General features: G+C 62.3%; 2 protein-coding genes across 10 annotated transcripts in view; both read left to right on the forward strand.

The window, feature by feature from the left end:
• Window positions 1-1,133: 1,133 nt before the first annotated feature.
• Window positions 1,134-2,380, forward strand: NDUFS5 (NADH:ubiquinone oxidoreductase subunit S5). Its single transcript, XM_086863251.1, has 2 exons — window positions 1,134-1,483; window positions 2,164-2,380. The coding sequence occupies exons 1-2, from the start codon at window positions 1,268-1,270 to the stop codon at window positions 2,266-2,268; spliced, it is 321 nt and encodes a 106-aa protein (XP_086719377.1). The 5' UTR covers window positions 1,134-1,267; the 3' UTR covers window positions 2,269-2,380.
• A 6,609-nt stretch (window positions 2,381-8,989) lies between these two features.
• The window catches only part of MACF1 (microtubule actin crosslinking factor 1), a 150,460-nt gene continuing 136,901 nt past the window's right edge, over window positions 8,990-22,548 (forward strand). For 3 of the 9 annotated variants that reach the window (XM_086863264.1, XM_086863278.1, XM_086863268.1), the window contains exon 1: window positions 8,990-9,251. In XM_086863264.1, coding sequence (XP_086719390.1) covers window positions 9,032-9,251 — 220 coding nt within the window. In that variant the 5' untranslated portion in view covers window positions 8,990-9,031. Of the gene's footprint in view, window positions 9,252-14,050; window positions 14,233-22,548 lie in introns of those variants that run through there. The other 6 variants (XM_086863269.1, XM_086863281.1, XM_086863282.1 and 3 more) reach the window with 4 other exon arrangements.

Genomic DNA, 22,548 nt, shown 5'->3' on the forward strand with positions numbered 1-22,548 from the left:
CCAAAGGGGTTTGGCAGGTCTGGGCTCTGTGTTTAGGAGTGATGGTGATAACTGGTAGCTCGGTGAGGCTTGAGGGGTCAGGTGAGGAAGCCCCCGGCTCTTCCTCCCCACCCTGTGCCGGAGGTGCTGGAGAATCTCTCTGCAATCAGCATTTAATGAGGCTTTGCTCATTAGGGAAGGTGGGGCCATTCACCCTGACGCTGTTGAGGTGTCCAGAGGGACCCCTGGGATTTTGGGAGGGCATGGAAATAGGGGGAGTGTTCAGGTTTTGGGGAGACACTGGGGAGAAGACCTGGGCATTGTGGCATCTCCCTGGTTCCTGAGGCCTCGTCAGCCCTCAACAAGGCTGCTGCCCTGGGTACAGCCCTGTGAGACCCTGAAGGGCTGGAACTGGGAGAGCTGGGAGCACTGGGAGGACTCTGGATCATGGGAATGGGAAGCACTAGGAGTAATGGGACACTGGGTGACACTGAGATGGAGGCACTGGGAGCACTGGGGAGGGCAGGGTGCATTGGTCAGATCAGCCTTGGGGACTCAGAGAGGGCACTGGAAGGACACTTGGGGAATTGGGAGGACTATACTGGGAGGACACTGCAGGACTGGGAGGACACTGGGAGCATTGGGAAGATACTGGAGCACTGGGAGGAGAACAGAGGAAGGACATGGGCACTGGGAAGGCACTGGAGCACTGGGAGGGCACTGGGAAGAGAACAGAGGAAGGGACACTGCGGCACTGGGAGGGCACTGGGAGGACATTGGGGCACTGGGGCGGCACTGGGAGGAGAACAGAGGAAGGCACTGGGGCACTGGGAGGACATTGGAGCACTGGGAGGGCACTCAGAGGGTACTCAGAGGGCACTGGGAGGAGAACAGAGGAAGGACACTGGGGCACTGGGAGGACACTAGGGCACTGGGAAGGCACTGGGAGGACATTGAGGCACTGGGAAGGCGCTGGGAGGGCACTGGGAGCACTGGGAGGACACTGGGAGCGCTGGGAGAGCATTAAACACCGTGGCCGCCAGGCGGCGCTGGGGCGCGGCGCGCAGCGAGTCCTCCAATCCGCCAGGGGCGCTATAACCGCGCGGGCCGGGGGGGGCTCTGCCCGTGTTCTCCTCCCAGCCGTAAAGCGTGCCGTGGTGCCGCCACATCGGTTGCGCTTGACGGCGGGAGCGTCGCGAAAGGCCCGTGAAGGACGGCGGCGGGCCCGTGAGGGGGGGCGGCGGTGTCGGCGGCGCGACAGCGCTCGTGTCGCGACAGGAGCGCAGCCATGCCGTTCTGGGACCTGCAGAAGAAGCTGGGCATCGATGTGGACAGCTGGCTGTTGCGGCAGAGCATGCCGCAGCCGCACGGCCAGGCCGCGATCTGTCACGCCTTCGAGCGCGAGTGGGTGGAGTGCGGGCACGGGCTGGGCCAGACCCGCGCCCGGCGCGAGTGTCAGCTCGAGTACGAGGATTTCATGGAGTGCATGAAGCGCACCAAGCTGGTGGGTGAGCGGGGGAGCACCGCCGGGCCTTGGGGGGACACGGGGGTGTGGGGGCCTGGAGGGTCCGGACAAAGCGGAGGGCAGCAGGTCCGGGCTGGGGGGACTCGAGGTGCTGCCTCAGGGTAGGGAGAGGCTGCAGAGGGTCCTGGCCACGCTCTGGGGGAGGTTTGGGGGCTCCAGCCCGGGGTGGGAGCGCGCCCTGGTCATTCCCAGGGTGAGGGGGGGTCTGGCCCTGCAGCAGCCCCTTCCCCGAGGGCTGCGGTGGCTGCAGGACCCCGAGGAGCGGTGACTGTCCCATTCCTGGAGGTGTTCCAGGCTAGGCTGGAGAAACCTGATTAGTGGAAAGTGTCCCTGCCCATGGGGGTGGGGCTGGGTGGGATTTTAGTTCCAGCCAAACCATTCCGTGTTTTGGGGCAGCACCGAGCAGACCTTGCTCCCTGTCCCCAGCGCTTCTCCAGCAGCTTCCACATCCAGGACAAAATCCTGGTCAGAAAATTGGGCTGGAAACCCAAATATCAGTCCACAACATCTCGAGAGCCCCAAAGTTTTTGAGAAGAGCCTCAAACTTGAGTGAGGAGCCCCAGGGCGGGGTTAGTGTGGGTTCCACGTCCGTGGGGCTGCCAGGACCTGCCTTGGGGACCCCCCGAGGGATCCCTGAGACCCCTCTGTGACCCTGCCAGGCTCAACGGCTCCGGATCATCTTGGAGCAGCGGGACAGGATGATCAAGCAAGGGAAGTACACACCCCCCGACTACCACATGGGCAAGGAGGAGCCCAGGCCGTGATTCCCACTGGAATTCCTCTTGGAAGAAAACCCCCAGAGCACGGGGCAGGGGCCCTGCTGTGGCTGCAGGGGAACAACCTCAGGTTGGGCAGTAAATATCCCTTTGGAATGTCTCCTTGGCTCTGTCTTGTCTTTATTTTTTGGGGGGAAAAACACCTCACTTCCACAGGGATTCAGAGTGGAAGTGGATGGATTTGGGATCTCTGCTGGCTTTTCAGTGCGTGGGAGGCAGATTTCCTCGCTGGGGGCTTTGAAATCCCATATGCCAGGAGGATCCATGGATTCCCTGGCACAGCCCAGGGGGTTTGTCCTTCCCAAAGAGAGTTTTTCCTTCCATTCCCTGAAAATTCCCTCGGTTTTGGAACAGCGCTGAAGCAGGTGAGTCCCTGGAAGTGGAAAGTGGCCAGCTCTGTGCTTTAATCCATGTTTTTAATGCTGCTGGTGGCGGAGTTAATGCTGGATCTTTGCTGTGAGATTCCTGATCCCAGCAAATCCCCCTGCTGCGATGACAAAGGCTGAGCCCAGCATGACCTCCGGGGGCAGGGACATTCCAGGAGGGACATTCCAGACCCCTGCCATGGCCACAGAGGGATCTGTGCTGTTCCTGGGGCAAGAATCCCATGGTGGGCACAGGAGCCCTCCTGGAGAGGAATCTCATGGATTCCTGACTCCAGGCAGATCCTGGGATTGCTGTGCCCTTGGATATGAGGGATCACAGCTGGATGCTGGTTTGGGGGGCTCTGAGTCACCCCAGGGTGTCCAGGGCAGGGATCTGAAGCAGGAGAGCTCCGTTATTTCCTCCAGAAGCCCTTCCCTGGATTCCACAGGACATCTGGTCTCTCAGGATCCATCCCAGCAGGATTTGAGCTTTTGCTGAGATTCCTGCTGCTCCTCACCCAGCCCCTGTCCCTCAGCTCCTCCCAAAGCAGCCTTCCCAAGCCCTGGCCAAGGTTTCTCCCTTCCCCCAGGCCCAGATGGATTCCCTGTGCTCCAGCTGAGTCACGATTCTCCCTGGCAGGGTGGCACTGGGGGAGGGTGGCCCTGGAGAACTCCAGATTCCCAGTCTGGGTTCAAATCCTCTGATCCAGAAACACATCCATGACCCAGGCCTGGCTCTTCCCTGTCTGCCTTTGTTTGGCACTGCTGGTCCCCTCTCTGCCACGTGTGTTCCCTCTGTTTTAGATAACTCTAGGAATAATGTCCTTTTAAAAATTTTTTTTGCATCAATTTTGATATTTTTTCCCCCCATTTCCTGCCCAAAGCAGGAATAACTGACCCAAGACCCCATCCTGTCTGGGTCCTGGCTAATTCCTGACTGTCCTTGCAGTAACTGACGGAGACTGATAATCCTCAGGGATTCTGGTTGCTGCTTTAAATATGAAAACTCTGCTAATGATGAGTTTGAGCAGAGGAAAACCAATGTCAGGATATCAGTGCTCCATGGATCCCAACATTCCAGCTGTAAAAGTGGGCAAGGAGGAGCTCTGAGGAGGGAAACACAGGGAGAACATGAGAGCCACGTGAGGAAAAGGGAATGGAGTCAGGTGGAAAGGGAGTGGGGAGGCAATGGAGCTGCCAGAACAAATAAAGGCTGGATAAAGAGGGAAAATCGTGCTGGGGATGGAAATTGAGTGGTGCTGTGGAGCCATCAGAGTTATTTATCTTCAGGGAATTGTCCTGGGGGGATCTGGGGAGGAGGAGGGAGGGAGGGGATGGCACTGTGGATGGAGGATGTGGGGACCCACATGGAACACCCAGAAAGTCTGAGGGGGCTGAGCTATTCCAGGAGCAGATTCCTCACCAAGCCACACTGCAATTCCCCTGGGTTTCACCCATGGATGGAAATTTGGGATGCAGAGCCAGCCAGGAGATCAAATCTTCATGAGCCTCCACACTTGCAATTGCTCATTATGGATGATGATTAATTATTATCAATTATCCTTCCCTTTCCCAAAGAGATGTGCACTGGTGGAGGCACCAGGAATGCAGAGAAGAGTTTTCTACTCAGTGGCATCACAACTTCCTCCCAAGCTGGATGTGAGGGCTGGTGGCACCTGGAGCCAGCATGGGCCAATGCTCCCAGGAATTGCTGTTTTGGGGGAAAAAAACCCTGTTTTGATTCAGAAGCGTTGCTTTTCCAGGGAGAGGATGGAAAAAAAACCAGGCTCAGCAAAAAGCCTGGCAGTTCGCTGATGTTGGGAGTGACTCATCCCATGGAGCAGCCCAGATGTCAGAGGAAATATTGGGATTCATCTGAATGCTCCTGGCTCCCAAGTGGCTCTTTAGATCCGTGCAGAATCTAATTGCTCCAGCGATCGGCGTTATCGCAGCCAAGGGCGTGCGGGGAGCAGCCGCAGCCGGCGGGATCCATTTGCTTGAGTTAAAAGCTCTGTCAGGAATTTCAGCCAATAAAGGGAATAATCAAAGACCTGATGAAAATGATCAAATTCATGGAGAGATTAAAAAAAATGCCTCTTGGCTCTGCTGGGAGGAGACCGAGGTGGAGGCTCTGGCTGAGCAGCAGGGACTGAAAATGGATCTGATGCTCCTGCCTGAGTTCCCCTGGGCAAAGGGACTTGGAGCATCCTCAGCTCCACAGTGTGGCTCACCACGCAGCCCTGAACGGGATCCATAACCAGCCTGGAGTAGTTCCAAATTTCTATTTCGCTCTTTGCCTTTTTTGTCACTTTTTTGGCATGGGGTGATGCCACATCCTGGCTGGGTGGGAGGCACTGGGGCTGGCATGGGATGGGAGATCTCCGTGGGGAGCTGCTTCTGCCGTGGACGTGGCCTTGGCAGGGCACCATCCCTCCTCCCAGCCCCTCATTCCCATTTTCCTACAACATTTAGCCCCCAGGAGTGGGAGTTGGGGGTCTGGGATTGGGCTGAGCCCCCACCTCATGCAGCTCCCACAGGCCTGGATGTGCTGTGCATCATCTGCAGCTCCTCTCTGCCTCGGAGAGGGGGAGTAAACAACTCTCAGGAGATGAATAATTTATCAAAAGTCAAAGGAAAAGGCAGGTTTCAGCCCTGGGCTTGGGCAGAGGTTTTAATGAGGGAGAGGGGACAGTTCTTGGGGCAGAGCTGGGTTCTGGCTGATTTGCACCAGGAGACATCTCCCTGCATCCCTGTGGATGTCTGAGGTCTTGGCACTTGGGGTCCCAGGGGTCCCCTCAATCCTGCTGAGCAGTGCAGGAATGGGGAAAGGAAATGATTTAGGGAGGACCTGCCTCCCCCTTCCTCCTGAAATAATGATTCCCTGTCTCCACGTAGGCAAAACAACGCATGATCCTAACCCAGATTCGCAGCACAAATAATCCATCACCTCCCAGCGCTGCGAGGGATTTCGGGATGCGCGTTCCGGGTGTGAGATCCACACAGGCTGGAACAGGCGCTGTCTCCCAGCCGCCCGCGCTCCTCCGGGATTCAGCACGGCTGGAATTGGCTGGGTTTGCTCCGAGAGCGCCGTGAGGGAGGAGGCTGGAGCCCGGCTGGTGACACGGGGTGACAAAGGCACGCGTCACCCTGCGGCCAGCACCGGGCTCCCCGCAGCCGGCCGGGCCGTGAACCCTGCGTGGTGTCCCGAGGGCGAGCGGTGCCCGGTCACCAAGCGGGGGAGCAGGGGTGACCGAGGGTGTCACAGCATCGCCCCAGCGTGTGCCGGGGGCCGGGCTGGCCGTGGCCGGGCTCTCGGGGCCGCAGACACGCGGCAGAGCCGCCCAACCCGTCCGGGAGCTTTGGGAACGGCGCTGCGGCAGCGTCTGCCTCTCCAGGCGCTTCCCTCCTCCCAGCGCGTCTGGGGCCGCCGGCTCTGCCGGGATGAGCTTCCCTGCTCCACGGCTCCCACGGGCTTTGGGGTCCCTGATAATGATGGGAACCACACGGAGTGGTTTTATGCACTCCACATGGATCGCATTTATCCAGCGATGTCCAGCATGGACTTGACCACACGCTCCAAGGGTGTGAGGCTTGCACAGAAAGCAGAGTCAGGGTGGCACCAGGGTGATGCTCCTGTCGCTGTCACCTGTCATTGCGGTGGTGGAACTTGTGCCAGCCCACAAGCACACCCTGTTTCCAGTACACCCTTTTACTCTGTCCCCAGTCTGGCCTGGCTGCAGCCCATGAGGATTCCCAGCTCCCAGAACTCACAGCCTCATTCCCAGCTGGAGCTCGTGTCTTCGAGGCCTTGGCCCTGCATCTGTGGGGTCACCCCAGCGGTGCATCCACACCCGGGCGGGTTTGGCCATCCCTGCATCCGAGCAGGCAGGGCCGCAGGGCAACACGTGCTCCTCTCCAGCCACGTCCCAGGCTGCGTCCAGAGCAGGTGTCACCACACCCCACGCCTCGTGTCCTCCACCGCGTCCCACCCCCTGGCTGGAAACACTCAGGAAAACACGCACCGGGAAGCAGAAGTGTTGGGATGAGATCTGAGAACCGGCGGGGGAGAGATGCCCAGGGGGCACTCGGGTGCACCGAGACCCCGGGGGGACTGGGGCGCCGGGCTTGGCCGGGCCGCGTGCGGCGCCGCGGGAGCAGCCGCGCTGGCCCCGGGCCGTGGCACGGAGCTGCCGCCGCTCGTTGGATGCCGCCGTCGGTGCGGGGCGGCTGGATCTGCCGTCAGCCGGAGCGGTTTATCCTGCTTCACTCCTGCCAGGCGGCTGGGGCTGTCCTGCAGCTCCGCCATCCCTTCGGGCTGCTCCTGGTGTCCCTGCCCGCGCCGCGGCTGGCGCTGGGACACATTCGGCTGCGGCTGGGATGCCCGGCTGCCCCGCAGGTGAGGCCCTGGGCAGCTCACGGCTCTCCCAGCGCGGCCCTCCGGACCTTCCCGGACCTGTCCCCCGCACCCTGCTCGTGTCCCCCGCGATGCGCTGCGGCTGCTGGCCCCGATCCCCGATCGATGGGTGCTCTAATTACCCTGGGCCTGGGGGGATCTGGAGGATGAGGATGGAAGGGGGATGATGGGAGGATGCCGGAAGGGGTCTGGGGGGTGTGGGGAGCTGCTGGGTGTTTGGGAGGGGGGGCCCTGTGCAATGGGGGTGGAGGGTGGGGAGGCAGCGGGCATTGGGGTGCCCTGAGGAGCACGGGCGGGCTGGAGGGCGCAGGGTGGAAGTCCCGAGGGGGTTGCCCGGGGCCGGCCTGGGGGTGCCCGGGGTGGAGGTGCCGGTTGTGCTGGAGCAGGGGCGGGCGGCGAGGCCGGTCCCGGGGCTGAGCGGGGCGGGAGGCAGCCGGGACCCCCCCGCCGCTCCCCGCCGCCCGGTGGGCAGGGCCGGGCCGGGCCGGGGGAGGCGCCGCGGCGGCGGGAGCGCACGGCGGGGCCGGGAGCGGCCGGACCGGGAGCGCACGGCGGGGCCGGGCCGGCACCGGAGCGCCGCGTCCTGCCCACGCCGAGTCGGTACCGGATCGCCGGCGGGGGGTGAGCGGGGCCCGGGCTGCGGGCAGGGGTTGCGCACCGGGGAGGGACCGGGGAAGGGCGGCGGATGGAGCGGGGATGGGCCGGGGATGGAGCGGGGAAGCGCCGGGGATGGAGCGGGAAAGCGCAGGGTCAGAGCGGGAGATGAGCGGGGGATGAAGCGGGAAGGGCAGGACACAGGGATGCAGCGGGGATGGAGCGCGGAAAGGCGGCCGGTGGGGATGGGGATGGACCGGGAAAGGCGGGCAGCAGCCGCCGGGGCTGGGCTGGAGCTGCGGGCACCGGAGGGTGCCGGGAGCGGGGGAGGTAGGACCGGGTGGGAGCAGGACCCGGCGGGGGCCACACCGGCCCCGTGTCCCCCCGCAGAGCCGTGCCCGCACCCCGCTGCCTCCTGCACCTGCTGCCCCCCCGCCAGCGCCGCAAACCCGGCTCCAAGCCCCGCAGCCCCCGGCCCTGCCGCTCCCCGGGCACCGAGCCCCGCCCGGCCCCGCAGCCCTCCCAGCCCCACAGCCGTGGGTCGCCCAAAAGCAGGGCGAGGCTCAGCCCCTCGGGGCTACCCGGGGGAGCCGCCGTTTTGGGCCGCGATTCATTTTTTCGCAGCTTTTCAGTGGGGGGTGAATGACTCATGGAATCCTTTCTCCGTTTCTTTCAATGTTTTTTTGGGTCTCTTTGTTCCTGTTTTGCTGATTAAATGATGGCAATAAGGAAAGGCTCGGCGTGATGGAGGCGGCTCCTGCGCCGCGGCACATCGGTTGTAGGAGTCTCAGGCATTTTTCCTGGCCGTGCTAGAGGACACAATGAGATTTATTTTAAATATGTCTCATGCAAGGTGCTTATTTGCCCAGCGTGTGTACGCGGCACAGCTCACTCCCGGCGTGCTCCAGAAAGCCCTACCATCTTCCCCTGCCATGATTAATAAGATTTTTAAACCCATCCCCGTTCTCAGCGAGGAAAAACCTGCAGGTACAAAGGGCAGAGCCGAGCTGATGCTCCTTCTTGTGCTGAGCACAAAGAAATCGAGCCCAAAAGGTTGGACTTGGCTTTGTGGGAGTGAGCTCAGGGATGCCACTGTGAGCTTTGCAGGTAGAGGGACAGCAGTGCCACCATCCCCATCCTCGGGAACCCCAGCAAAGGGGAAACCGAGGCAGAATTCAGAACCTCCAGGAGGGCTGATTCACCTGGCCGAGAGGGCAGAGACACCCATGGTGGCCGATCCTTTCTGCACCACCCCCAGCACCTGTGGCGGGGAGGGCCCTGCGGCCGGTGGCCCGGTGTCACTCGCTGTTTGCTCCTTCTCCAGGGTGCTGCTGCCCGCGGGGACGTCCTGCCCACCCTCCTGCCCGTGCCCTGGGCCATGTCGTCCTCCGACGAGGAGACCCTCAGCGAGCGCTCCTGCCGGAGCGAGCGTTCGTGCCGGAGCGAGCGCTCCTACCGCAGCGAGCGCTCGGGCAGCCTCTCCCCCTGCCCCCCCGGGGACACCTTGCCCTGGAATTTACCCCTCCACGAGCAGAGGAAGAGGAAGAGCCAGGATTCGGTGCTGGACCCGGCCGAGAGGGCGGTCGTCAGGGTCGCAGGTAAGGCAGCGCCTTGTTGGTTTCCCCCGGGGATCCCCTGCGCTCCCCCGCCGGGACTGGGATGCTCTTTGCGGTCACCTCTGTACCCCACCGCTCCTCAGGGAGCGTGGGGATGGATGGGGAGAGGAGGGGAGGGATGGATGTGGCTCTGCTGGCCGAGGAGCAGGGTGGTGGTTTGTCTCTGACACGGCTTTGTCCTCTCCAGGCTCGCCCCGGGCGGTTCATCCGCTCAGCACTGGGGTTAGGGGATGACTGGGCACCTCCAACTCGCGGGTTGGGTGACATTAAAATGCTTAATTAAGGACTGAATGGCTCCTTGGTGGAACAATGCCCTCGGCTGAACTCCGGGGAGGAATTTGCCCGGGGATTCCCGCCCGGGTGACGGAGCTGGGGCTGCTCCTTTGTGGTGCCCATCAGCAGCTCCATGGCTGCGGTCACCGGGACGTGCCGGTGTCCCCGTGTGGAGGGGACAGTGCCCCGCGTGTCCCTCTGCCTGCTGTGCTGCTGACCCCGTCACAGCTCGGGGGAAGAAGGAGCAGGGCTGGGAAGCAGAAACAAAGACAGGGACGGAGCCACCTTGGCCGATGGCTCCTTCTGCAAGCGCCGGCTGTGGGGGCGTGGGGACCCCGCTCCAGGATGGCTGGGGAGGGAGGATGGGGGAATTTGCTCAGGGTGGTGGCTCCAGGCACCAGAGCTGCGTTTCGATTCTTCTCTGGGGCCAAATGGCCATCAAGGGCTTTGATCTGTGTCTGCCGAGGTCTGTCCACATCTCCCGGCGCTCCGGGCGCCTTTGATCTGCTCCTGCCGGAGCAAACGGGGATTTGGGGATCCTGCTGAGGGACCCCCGCTGAGCCCTGGCCGGGCTGTCCCTGGCTCTGGCTCCAAGAGAAACCCGGGGCTGGGCTTTAATCTCGCTTGGTGGGGGTGGGCACAAGGGTGACAAGTCCCTGAGGTGCCCGCTCTGCCCGGCCAGCCCCCAGTCAGTGACCAAAGCAGCCCCAGTGCTGGGCTCGCTGTCCTGCGGGAACCCAGACTGGGAGCACTGGGGAGAGGGACAGCACCTGGCACCGGGGCAGGGGTGGCTGTGGGGTGCTGTCCCCTCCCTCCCTGCCCTCCCTGTGGCTCGGGGGGGGTGTGTGGATCTGGCCGTGCCACGGTGCCAGCCCGGGGATCTTGGGGCTGGAAGAACCAGTTGATTCAAATGATGGTTCTTGAGAATGCACCGTCTGGGGCTGGGATAGGCAAATGTGCAGGGTGTGGCTGGCCCTGCCCCAAATCCCAAATCCCAAATCCCAAATCCCAAATCCCAAATCCCAAATCCCAAATCCCAAATCCCAAATCCCTGGGGCTGGGAGATGGAGGGGTACCAGGATCCTGCCATATCCACTGCTTCTCATGGACCCGTTCTGCCCCAAAATCCTCATCCTCCCACGCTCCAGGGATGGATTCTGCCGAGGCCCAGCCATTCCCCTGCTCTGTTCCTGCCCGGGATGCTGAGTGCTTGTTGTCACCCCAGCTGGATCCAGCCCATGATGAAAGGCAGGGGGATGACACAAAATTCGGTCTCATGCAGATTCCCCATTAAAAATAACTCGGGAGGTGCAGTCAGACAGTGCTGAGCTGGGAAAAAAAAGAAGAGTTCGGAGACAGTTTTGTGTCACCAAGTTTGAAAATGAGCTGAAATATTGATTCAGAGCCTTGCATTATTCAGCAGGAATGTCTGCAGGGCACCGGCTGCTCCAGTGCCTCTTCCCACTGGGATCAGGCCTGGGACCAGGGACAGTGGCCTGAAGAACGTGCCCTGGGGGACCTGGAAGTGAGGGGAGAGTGATGGGGGCTTGGCTTTTTGGGGTCCCCAGGGAGGGACAGCAGGGCCCAGGGATGGAGCCTGGGCATCATTTGGGGTTGGGCAGCCCCATCATTGTAGAGATGACACAGAAGGAGTGGCACCTTTGTGGGTTTGGGGGGACGCAGGGCTCTTGGTTTCGGGGGGCACAGAGATCTGGAGGGCTCTTGCTCCTCGCTATCCGTGGGGTTTAGCACTTTCTGCATCCCTTCTGGCCATCAGAGCCAAGGAAAGGAGGACACAGCCGTGCCCAGGGGGGCTGGGACACGCTGGCCCAGGTCTCCAGGCAGTTCTGGAGCTGCTCCCTGCTTTTTGGCACCTCCTCTGAAGGCAGCGGTGGGAGGGGAGGGGGGAGCAGGACGTGGAGGGTCAGAGTGTGACCCCTGGCCCTGCCTTGCTCTGTCTCACTCCAGGCGCTTGGCAGAGGCTGAGGGTGGGCGGGAGGTGCTGCTTTTGGAGGGGAAAAAAAAAAAAAGGGCTTTTTTATCCTAAATCTTTGCACTCGGTGCTGCTGGAGCAGGAGGGGCCGGGGGACTCCGGGATGCCAGGGGTGAGCGGGCAGGGGTGATGGACGAGGCGTCGCGGGGGCTTTCCAAGGGCTCTTTGAAAAGGTTCCTGGGAGTCCTTTGTCACCCGGGCGCGTCACCCGCGCCGCTGGCAGAGCCAGCGCTGGCTGAGGGAGGGAGCTGCGCTTCATCCCCGGGGACACGGGAACAAACCCCCTTGTTCTCCGCTGCCTTGGGAGCCGCGAAGCCGCCGGCTGGCGGGGCCGGGGCAGGTTCCGAGCAGCATTCCCGCTGCCCGGGGAGGAATCGCTGAGTGCCAGCTGGCCGGCACAGATTTCCCTTTCCCTGGGAACGCGTTTTTGGGTCAGAGGGATGTGGCGAGCCCTCTGCAGGGCTCAGTGCCGGGCGGCTCCTCGGAGCTGCGCCCCCGGGGCCGTTCCCAGGGGATTCTCCGGCCATTCCCCGTGGGATGCTCCGCGGAGGATTCGTGCCAGGCCCTGGCACCGCTGGGCACAAAGACCCCGCCACGAGGTCGCCGCGATCAAAACCCTCCTCCCCACGGAGGCTCTGCCGGGGATGCAGCCGGGCACCGGCGCTCTGTGCCACGTTAATTACTTTTCCTAATTAAGGCGCCAAGCTGAAAGGGAGATGCCTCCAAAACCAGGATGAGGGGGGTGATTTGTGTAACCCCACCCTGCTCCGGGGGAGGAAGAGGAGGAAGATGGAGGTGCTGCCCCTGGTCCCTCTTCGTTCCCTGGGGGGATCCGGGTGCGCCCCCCCCCCCACCCTGAGGGGTTCGGGGGTCCCTGGGTGACGGTGGGGACACGCAGGGTGTCTGTCTGAGCGGGATGGGGCTTTTCTCGTTGCCATGGTTACCCAGCCGGGCCCTCCAGTTGCCATGGGAACGGCGCATCGGGGTGAAAAAGCAACATCTTGAGATGGCCAAAAAAGGGCCGGGATTTGCCCCAGTGCGGGGGGGCCGGGTCGGGCGGGGGTCACGGCAAGGGGGTGTCCTGTGGGCTCAGCGGGGTGTGGGTGGGTGCTGGGTCACTGCGGTGTCCCCTGGCCTGGGGACAGCCACCCTCGTGCCCCTGGAAGAGCTGTTTCCACGGGAGGTTTTGCTCCGTCAGCTCGGCTGGGATTTCGGGGGGGCCGGGTGGGGTTTCTGTGGATGTGGCAATGCCAGGAAGGTTTGGGCCTGAACCCCCATTTCCCGGTGGGGTTTGGCTCTCCCCCGCCGTTCCCCGTGGGGCCTTTCCATGCCCTCCAAAGTCCCCCAGCTGATTCTCAGGGTCCCCTTTGTCCTGCCCATTCCTCTGCAGGTGGGGCTGAGGGGTCCCCACTCCCCCACAGCCTCTCCAGGCAGTGCCAGCCTGTCCCTGGTCACAGCTTCCAGCCAGGATCACAGCCCGGGGGACCCCCAGGGGCTCGGCAGCCCCCCAGCTTCTCCCATTCGGGAAACAGGGTGGGGAGCAGCAGGACCCCCATCCCGGGGTGAGGTGATGCACTGGGTACACTGGGATGTACTGGGATGTACTGGGATGTACTGGGATGAACTTTCTGGGCTCACTGGGATGTGCCAGCAGCAAGAATTGCCACTGGGGGATTTCTGGGTGTCAGAGTGGCGCTGGGACATCACAGCATCACACCCGGGCAGTGTCGTCACCCCCCTCTCAAGGTGTCACCCCTGGTGTCAGCCCTGCTGTCACCCCTCTGTGTCACCCCCTGGTGTCTGTGTCAGTCACCCTCCGGTGTTGTCCGTGATGTCACTCCCAGTGTCACCCCCCGGTGTCAGCCCTTGGTGTCGTTTCTGGTATGACAGCCATTGTCACCCCCGATGTCCCCCCGATGTCCCCTCGGTGTTCCCCCGGTGTCCCCCCGCCCCTCCCGCCCTGTGCTGCCCCGAGCGGCCGCCAGGGGTCGCGGCGGGCCCGGGGCGGCCGCCTAGGGGGCGTGGTTAATGGGGGCGTGGTTAATGGGGGCGTGGTCTTCCGGGGCGTGGCCTCCTCAGGGGCGGAGCCATCACGTTCACATGGGCGTGGCCTCCCTCATGGGCGTGGCCATGGGCGTGGCCACCATAATTTGTGCTCCGGGGCGTGTCCCCATCCAGGGGCGGTTACCGGCCCGGTGGCGGGTCCCGGGAGCCATGGGTGGGTCTGGGGCCGTGTCCCTGTCCGTGGGCACGACCCAAGAGCGTGTCCCCGCGGTGGGCGGGTCCCGGTGCCGGTGGGCGGGTCTCAGGGCGGGTCCCGGTGGCAGTGGGCATGTCCCGGGGCGGGTCCCGCTGTCTCTGGGCCGGTCCCGGGGCGGGTCCGGGTGGCAGTGGGCGGGTCCCGGTGGCAGTGGGCGGGTCCCGCTGTCTCTGGGCCGGTCCCGGGGCGGGTCCCGCTGTCTCTGGGCCGGTCCCGGGGCGGGTCCCGGGGCGGGTCCCGGGGCGGGTCGGTCCCGGGCGCGGCGCGGCGGAAGCGGCCCCGGCACAGACGGGCCCTGGCCGCGCCGCCGGCAGCTGCGCCCAGCCCGGGCACAAAGGCCGCCATGGCCGGGTACGTGCCGGGGCTGCTCCCGGCCAACCGCAGCCAGGAGAAGGAGTTCGTGCAGGCCTACGAGGATGTGCTGGAGCGATACAAAGGTACCGCGGTACCGCGCCCGCCGGGGCCCGCGGCCGGGCCTGGAGCGCGCCGGGGCCGCCCCACGGGGCTGAACCGCCGCCGGCCCGGAGCCTTCCCCCAACCTTCCCGGTCTTCTCCCGGTGTTCTCCCGGTGTTTTCCCCGTGTTTTCCCCGTGTTTTCCCCGTGTTTTCTCGGAGCCCACGGCCGGAGCGCTGGATGCTCGGGGGCAGCATCCTCGGGGAGCGCCGTGTCCCCGCGTGGGGTGTCCTGATCCGAGTGTCCCCAGCGCGGGGACAGCGTCCCGGGTGTCCCCTGCGTGGGGTGTCCTGATCCGAGTGTCCCCAGCGCGGGGACAGCGTCCCGGGTGTCCCCTGCGTGGGGTGCCCCGGGTTCCTGCGTGGGCTGTGCGGGGGAGCGCTGTCCCTGCGTGGGGTGCCCGGGTACCGCGGCTCCTGCGTGGGCTGCCCGTGCGGCAGCATCCCTGCGTGGGGTGCCCGAGGGATGAGCGGCACCGCTGTCCCCAGCCTGCCGTGTCCCGGCTTCCTGCGTGGGCTGCTGGGCGCCCGGCAGCCCTGCCTGCCTTTCCCAGAGTTTTGGGGTCCCTTCCGTGGGGTGTCCAGCATCCCAGCCGGGCTCCCCGCCGCTCGGAGCAGCGCGACATCCCTCCTCGCTGTGTCCTCACCCGCGGTGCCACAAGGGCCGTGGGGACCCATCCGTGTCCCCGGTGGCTGAGCCGGGCAGGGATGAGGGGCCAAGGTGCTGCCGAGGCCGGTGCCGGTACCGGCAGTGAGTGTGCAGTTTTGATGGCAGCGGCTCATCCCCGGCAGCTGTGTGCGTTCCCATTCTTCTGCTTGTTATTATTATTTTTTTTTTTCCTCCTCCCCGCTGCAGTGCTAGGCTTGTCCTGGAGCCCAGATTCCAGCCCCACAGGGCTCCCAGTGCTCCGTTTAATAAGTTTAGCAGCCAAGTCTCTTGGAAATGCGGATGGCCGGGCCGAGAGGAGCCAGGAGCTTGCAGTGCCTGTTTCCTTTTCCTATCTCCTGCAGAGGAAGGGGAATAATGGATTCCCTGGCTCCCTGATTCAGGGGGTGCCACTCAGACATCGCAGAGGTGGGAGAGACGCGCAGCCTCCGCAGGGAACGGGGAATGAAACCTCATCGGGTGCCTTGGAAAGGCGCTGGGAAACGTGACTTGGGCTCGTCCCAGTACTTGACAAACTTTTTTATTATTAAAAAGCCTCTTTGATGTAGTTGGGTTCAACGTGGAGGTGCAGATGGCGGTGCTGGCACAGAAGGAGCTGCTGTTTGCCTTGGGTTTGCTTTGTTCAAAGGAAAGAAATGGAAATTCCAGGGCCTGATCCAGCTGGAGCACCCCTGGCACCTGGGCTCCCCTCGCCCGCTCCCTGCTCCGGCTGTCGCTGCCTTCCATGAGCAATTGGGTTCTTCTGGGAAGGAGTTTTTCTAGGGAATACCTGATTTTTGCGCTGGGATACGGTGGAAAGCTGGAAATACCCTGCTGGGTGTTGTTGGAGCTTGTTTGTGGTGTAGGGGAAACGAGTGTTTATACTCCAGAAAAGCTTTCCTTTGCTTTTGACCCCTTCCCAGCTCCCTGCCCTTCCCAGGACATCCCAAGGGCTGAGTGGGAGCCCCAGTTTGGGTTGTTTGTGTCTGAGCTGGTGAATGTGTTGTCCCTTCCCTGTTATTCCCCACGGCAGCTCCTGTAAAGCGTTTGGTTTTTCCTGTCCAGAGCAAGTTTTCCACTGGCTCATCCCCTCCCCCTCTTAATCCTGCAAAAACACAGAGTTTTCTCTAAAATGTGGCTGCTGAGGGCCGACTGGGGAGTCCTGTGGTGTTGGTGGCCACCCCAAACCTGCCACATCCAGAACCTGGAACTGCCAGAGCCAGGATTGCAAATGTATTTCTCAGCCAGCACCACATACCCTAAAAAACCCCAATTTGAGCAGCGAGGCCTCTGCTGCCGAGCGAGCCGGGACAGGTCCAGAGACGAGGAGAGCGGGAAGGGTCCCAGAGCAGGCTGCAACTCCTGATTCTCCCTGGTGAGCAGGAGTGAAGCAGCTGGCAGATCCCCGTGATTCCTTTCTTTCGAAGAACACCCACCCTCGGCAGCGGGGTGCCGGGGAGCTGTGCCGCAGCGCTGCGGCGCCGGGGCTCGCCGGGATGCTCCGGATCCCGGGGCTGCCGGGGGAGGACGTTTGATTCATTCTGCGGGGGCACCCACCTGCTCTGCCCCGCTCCCAAGGGGGTGGCATCCACCAGAGGATGAGGCTAAAAGTAGGGATTTTGGGGGTGGTGACGCCGGCGCTGTCTCAGCGCGTCCCTGGCTCTCGCTTCCTTCAGCCGCCGGCGTCCTCGGGGTTGTCCCATCTGGAAAGAGCCCCACACCTGCAGCTGGGAGGTCCCCAGTGCCACCACCTTCACCAGTGTGAAGCTCTGCTTCACCAGCAGATTGGCTCCCCATGGGGATTCCAGCCCCTCTTGCCTCATCCCTGGATCGCCGTGGCTCGGCGCGTGCCGGGACCCGCTGCCACCGATCTCGGTGGGAACTACGGCGTCGGTGCTGGGGGTGATGTTGATGGTGGAGCTTTTTGGACACCTCTCTTTGGGGGTCTGGGCAGGAAGGGGAGCCTGACTGTCACCCTGAGCAGGGCCCAGCAGCTGAGGTCACTCTCCATTCCCATGGCAGCCTCCCATTGTGTTTTGGGGGGTACCGACCCTCACTGTCCCCTTGGAAAATCAGGAGGAGCACGTGGAAATCATGGCCCTGTGCTGGGCATGGGGGGTACTGACCCTCATTGTCCCCTTGGAAAATCAGGAGAAACATGTGGAAATCGTGGCCCTGTGCTGAGCATGGGGGAATATCGACCCTCACTGTCCCCTTGGAAAATCAGGAGCCAGCACGTGGAAATCAGCCCTGTGCTGAGCATGGGGGTACCAACCCTCATTGTCCCCTTGGAAAATTAGGAGGAGCACATGGAAATCAGCCCTGTGCTGAACATGGGGGATACCAACCCTCATTGTCCCCTTGGAAAATCAGGAGGAACATGTGGAAATCATGGCCCTGTGCTGAACATGGGGGATACCAACCGTCACTGTCCCCCTGGAAAATCAGGAGGAGCACATGGAAATCGTGGCCCTGTGCTGAGCATGGGGAATACCAACCGTCACTGTCCCCCTGGAAAATCAGGAGGAGCACATGGAAATCAGCCCTGTGCTGAGCATGGGGGGTACCAACCCTCACTGTCCCCCTGGAAAATCAGGAGGAGCACATGGAAATCGTGGCCCTGTGCTGAGTGGCCCCTGGGATGCCCGGCAGCTCAAGGGTGCCGGCAGCTCTGCCAAGCTCAGAACACAGGTCATGCTTCCCCTGCTCACAGTGCTGTAAACATTAACTAATCAATCCTGGTGAAATCCTTTCTTTCTCATAATTAACTGGGGTTTTTTTTGGGATTGGGGGTAGAAAACCTGGAGCTGTGGCATCTCAAAAGCTTTTCCCTGCTCCCGGTGCTGTCTCTGCCTGCTCCGTGGTGCCCAGCACGTGGCCTGGCTTGTTTGGATTGGGACAGCACAAGGTGATTTGTCACCTTGGTTGAGTAATCTGGCTTCAGTGAGGGAGGGAACAACCTCCCAAGGACTGGGAGACCCTGGGGTGGGCAGGAGAGGTGGTGAACCCTTGTATAAATCAACCAGGATTCCTTCCAGATGGGACTGGAACCTTGTGGGTGGTGGGTGGCATTCCTGGCCATGCCCACCTCTGAAGAACCTTTTTTCCCACTTGTGGCTGGTGTTGTGCCACAACAAATGCACCTGGAGGTGTCTGGGGACTTGGAGGTGCCTTGTTCCTTGAGGCAAGCAGCTCTCCCAGCCACCTCCTGATGCCAGGGATTGCTGGCAGATCCATCCCACGAGGATAAACATCACTCTTGGCTGGTGCTGAGTGGGCTGCACGAGGCCTCTGTGGCCTGTGAGAGCCCTGCTGGGGCTGGTGCGTGGTGATGACTCCTCAGTGGGGGAGAGGAAGCCCTTCTTCCTCTTCATCCCTCGGGAGGAGGGCTGGCCGAGTTCCACTTTTGGAGTGGAGAGTCCCTGGCTGGAGCAAGAGTGGGGGAAGCTGGGCTGGAAGCCATGGGATTTTCCATCATTGGGTGAACAACCCTGACTTTTTGGGGAGGATACGTGTGGGAGTCATTGGCTTGTGTGGCAGGGGGGCACCAGGGGCAAAGGGGGGCTCAGGAAGGAGCCTGGGGCAGCCCTGGGTGTCGGAGCTGGAGCCCCAGCGCTCGGTGCCAGGAGCTGTTTCTCTCCTGTTTGTTTTGGCCGGGGGGGAAGAGGGGCTGGTGGTGTTGCAGGTGACAGGACCCACCCCAGCTGGCCCTGCTGTTTCTGTGTGTGGAGCCACTGGGATTGCCTGACAGGGACACGCGTGCCTCCTCCATCCCCGGCATCCCCGGCATCAGCGGAAGCTGCCGCTGTCCTGGTGCCCTGCTAATGAACCAGAACCGTGGCTGAGCTCTGCTCTCACAGCTCCTGGGGCTGTTGGCTGCTTCTCCTCCTTTCCCCACGTGTTTCTGGTCCAGGGAGAAGATCCCCTGGGAGGGCAGGGGGTGGCTGCAAGGTGGCCTCAGCCGTGGTACCTGGCTGGCACCGTGGCCTAGCGGTGACCGCCGGTGTGCCGGGCTGTGCTGGAAGGCTTTGATCTCCTCTCAGCCACCTTTGGAAAGGGCTGGGGCTGCTCTCTGCCTGTTTTCCTCAGCGCTGCTTTCCCGTGAAGCCTTTTCCTTCCCGGCTCATGCTCCGGGGCGAGACCGGAGTCTTTGACCTCCGTCTGCTGGGTCCCAGCCAACCTCCTTTCCAGGCTCGTCTCGCTTGTGTCAGCTAAGTTTAGACTGCTCTGGACATACCCTGGCTGATGCCAGTGGCAAGGAACCTCCCAGAGGGAAGTAAAACAAGAGGTTTTATTTAAATTTAAAGCGTCTTAACACCATTGTTTGAATACCCGGGTGATAAGTGCCTTTTTTATGGATCTGAAATGGATAAATCCAGGCTGTGGGAGCAGCAGGTTCCAGTTCCTCCCGTCTCCCTGCAGGGAGAGAGGCAGTGCTGGAGCTTGGGGTGGCTGTGGAGGAGCTGGTCCATGCTGGGATTTCTGGATACAGCTCCCTCCTCCTGCACAGAGGGGCTGTGAGCCCTGCCTGGCCATGGGCTCAGCCTGGCTGGCTCCTGCACGGGGCAGTGTTTCTCTGCTGGCTGGAGCAGGAGGGCTGGGACAGGCGTGGGGTAGCAGGAAAATTCATGGAGCAGCTGGGAAGCAGCACAGGGAAGCCCTGGAAGGGACCCCACTCCCTGTGCCCCAACAGTCCAGCCCTTCCCAATCCTCTGCGTGGCTCTGCCGTGCCCAGGGCGTCTCTGCCGTGGAGGCTCCGTGGATCTTAGCAACGCCAGCTGAGTTTTCCAGGCAGGTGAGGCAATTGCTGCCCTGGGGAGAGGCGGTGCAGGGGTGCTGGCACACCTGGGATGGGGCTGGGAGCGGGGACACAGCCCCGAATCGCTGGGGCTGGTCACCCCTGCTGTGCCCCCCGGCACTGGGTGAAGCCTCCCAGCTCCATGGGCAGGACCAGCAGAGCGGCTCCTCTCCACACTACTGATTGCTCATGCCTCTCCCACCCCACCCCATCCCACCCCATCCCATCCCATCCCACCCCACCCCACCCCACCCCACCCCACCCCATCCCACCCCATCCCACCCCATCCCACCCCATCCCACCCCATCCCATCCCATCCCATCCCATCCCATCCCATCCCATCCCATCCCATCCCATCCCATCCCATCCCATCCCATCCCATCCCATCCCATCCCATCCCATGGATCCCATCCCATCCCATCCCATCCCATTCCATCCCATCCCGGCTGCGGGTGGGGTGGGGTGGGAACCAGCAGAGCCGGTGCTGGCAGGTGGTGGAGGCAGGGAGCTGATCTCCCCAGCACACCCCTCATCCCTGCTGGATGCTCTCCCTGAGATCTCCCTTTCTTTCCACACGCTCTTTCTCCCAGGAAAGTCCAGGTTTAACCTCTCAGCACTGCCCTGGCTGGGGATGTTTCAAACAGCCTCCAGCTTGGAGAGGGAAACCGCCAAGGAAATTCCCTGCACGGGGGATGCTGGTGTTAATAAGCTGGGAAGTTTCACATCCAAGCTCACGTCTGAGGTTTTGTGTGTCGGGATGGATCTCACCCGGCTGGGGGGCCGGGGAGGGGGATCCTCCAGCCTCAGCTGCCCGTGGGGGTGTGTGGAGGCTGAGTGATCAGATTTGGTGTGTGTTTGGCCGTGGACACGGTAAAATGAGTCCTGGATGTGATCTGAGATGTGTGTCCTGCTTCTGGGTCAGATAAGCCCAGAGATTCCTGGAAGGGAGGGGAAGCGGGAGGGGGGCTGTGGGGCAGGACTGGGAGGCTGCAGGTGAGGAAGGAGCAGGATGCTGATCCCAGCAGGACGGGCTGGAGCTCCCTGGCACCCCTCAGAGCCCAGCCTGGCTCTGGCTCCCAGCAGAGGTGGGCCAGCTGTGGCTGCAGGCTCTGTGCTCCCTGCCGTGCCCGCACTGTCCCTTTGTCACCCGCTGTTCATCAGGAGCCAGCGAGCTCCGGGCGCTGGGAGGCCACGGTCGTGTTTATTTTGTTGTTTTCCTGTGCGTGACAAGCCTGCATTTCCATTTTTCATTTCCTGTTGAGCCCTGTTTCCCTCCGGTGAGTCCCAGCGTGCCCTGCCTGCCCTCCCCTGCTCAGATGAGCGCTTTTTAATGATGCTGGGGAAGCTTTTCCAGCCTCCCACAGGTGATGAGTGCTGTGTTTTGCACATCTGCAGCACCTGTGTGGGCTGTGTTCTCTCCCAGCTTCCTTTTTACCCACCTTGAGCTCTGCTGGGAGCCTTTTCCCCTTCTTCCAGCTCTGCTGGGACCCCTGCCCAGGTCGGGGGTTTAATCCTGGCACGGCTGGGATTGAAACCTGCTCCTTCTCCAAATCTCTCTCTCTGCCCTTGCTCCCCCCAGCCATCCACAGCCATGGAGCTGTGCCTTGATCCCAGTGGGATTTTTGTGTCCCGTCAGGGTGAGACTCTTCTTGACTTTTATGAATCGTTATTCGGGTCCGTTGTGGCCCTACAGAAATGCTGTTGCCAGCAGCTTATTTTTCCCTGCAGGAAACTGTATACAAGGCTGGGAGATTCCAGTTGACCTTGGGGCAGTTCTGCTCCTGGTAGATCCATCCTGTGGGAGCCTCTCCCTTCCATGTGGAGCGGGGTCAGGATGCGTTCCTGGCCCGGTGGTCCCGCTCCGTGCCTGCCCCCCCAGCTAATGAGCGTTAATTAGTGCCCCCCGCACCACCCCTCTGCTTCAGGCGTGTTCAGCTGACACGGTGATGTTGGGGACAGCTGGTGGTGGCCCTGTGACCCCGCTGGGGGCTCGCCAGGGTGGTAAGGGTGTAGCCTTAAGGCTGTCCCTAAATAATCCACCCTGCACCCCAGGCATGTCCAGGATCACACCTCCATTCCCTGGCTCTGGCCACATCCTTGGCGTGGCTTGGACATCCCCATCCCCAATCCTGGGGTGTTGGGGGTCCCCCAGCATCCCCCCAGCTCCGGGGTGACAGTGGTGGGGACAGCCAAGGGTGGCACTGGGGGTTTCAGTGCAGGCGCCTCCAGACGCTGCTGCCTGTGGAGATATTTCATCCTGGCTGGCTGCTTGGGATGCTTCTCGTTCCTGCTGCCAGGGCAGTTGCTGTGCTGGGAGATCTGGGATTCCTGGATGTTGGGGGAGCTGGGGGCTCCCCTGGCTGCCCCCCTGCTCGGTCTCTGTGCTGGCCCAGCCAGCTGGAGCGATCCTCCCTCCTCCAGGAATTCCTGGCGTTCCCAGCGGAGGGGAGAAGGAGCTGGGATGCTTTGGGATGGGATCTGGTGGCGTCAGACCCATTAACCCCCTCGGGACGGGAGGAGGGCAGTGCCCTTCTCCCCTCCAAGGCAGGGTTTGGGGGAGCTCAGTGGGTTCCAGGCTAAATTCCCAGCATCTCCCTCCTGCTGCTGGAATTTCGGAGCAGCAGGAGGGAATTTTTTGCCTGCTTGCCGTGTCCAGTGGCCACCCTGGTGGGGCCTGGGCTCTCCCCTTTGCTGGGAGGGAGAGGATGGAGTGAAATAAGGGGGGATCTCGCTGTCCCCCCGTGGTGGGCTCAGCTCTCTCTGTTTGGGGGTGTTGGATGGGAAGGACCTGATGTCCCCTCATGTCCCCTCCGTGGGGCTGTTCCCACCCTTCCTTCTCACAGCCCCTTTGTCAGC

Source organism: Cyanistes caeruleus, chromosome 26 (genome assembly GCF_971803275.1).
Source record: "Cyanistes caeruleus chromosome 26, bCyaCae1.hap1.1, whole genome shotgun sequence".
Lineage (NCBI taxonomy): Eukaryota > Metazoa > Chordata > Aves > Passeriformes > Paridae > Cyanistes > Cyanistes caeruleus.

What these genes read in the sequence shown, in the direction of transcription:
- NDUFS5 (XM_086863251.1), top strand. Translation starts at nt 1,268, where the DNA reads ATGCCGTTCTGGGACCTGCAGAAGAAGCTGGGCATCGATGTGGACAGC. An exon ending in GCATGAAGCGCACCAAGCTG is followed by an intron (nt 1,484 to 2,163) that starts GTGGGTGAGCGG and finishes TGACCCTGCCAG; the next exon opens with GCTCAACGGCTCCGGATCAT.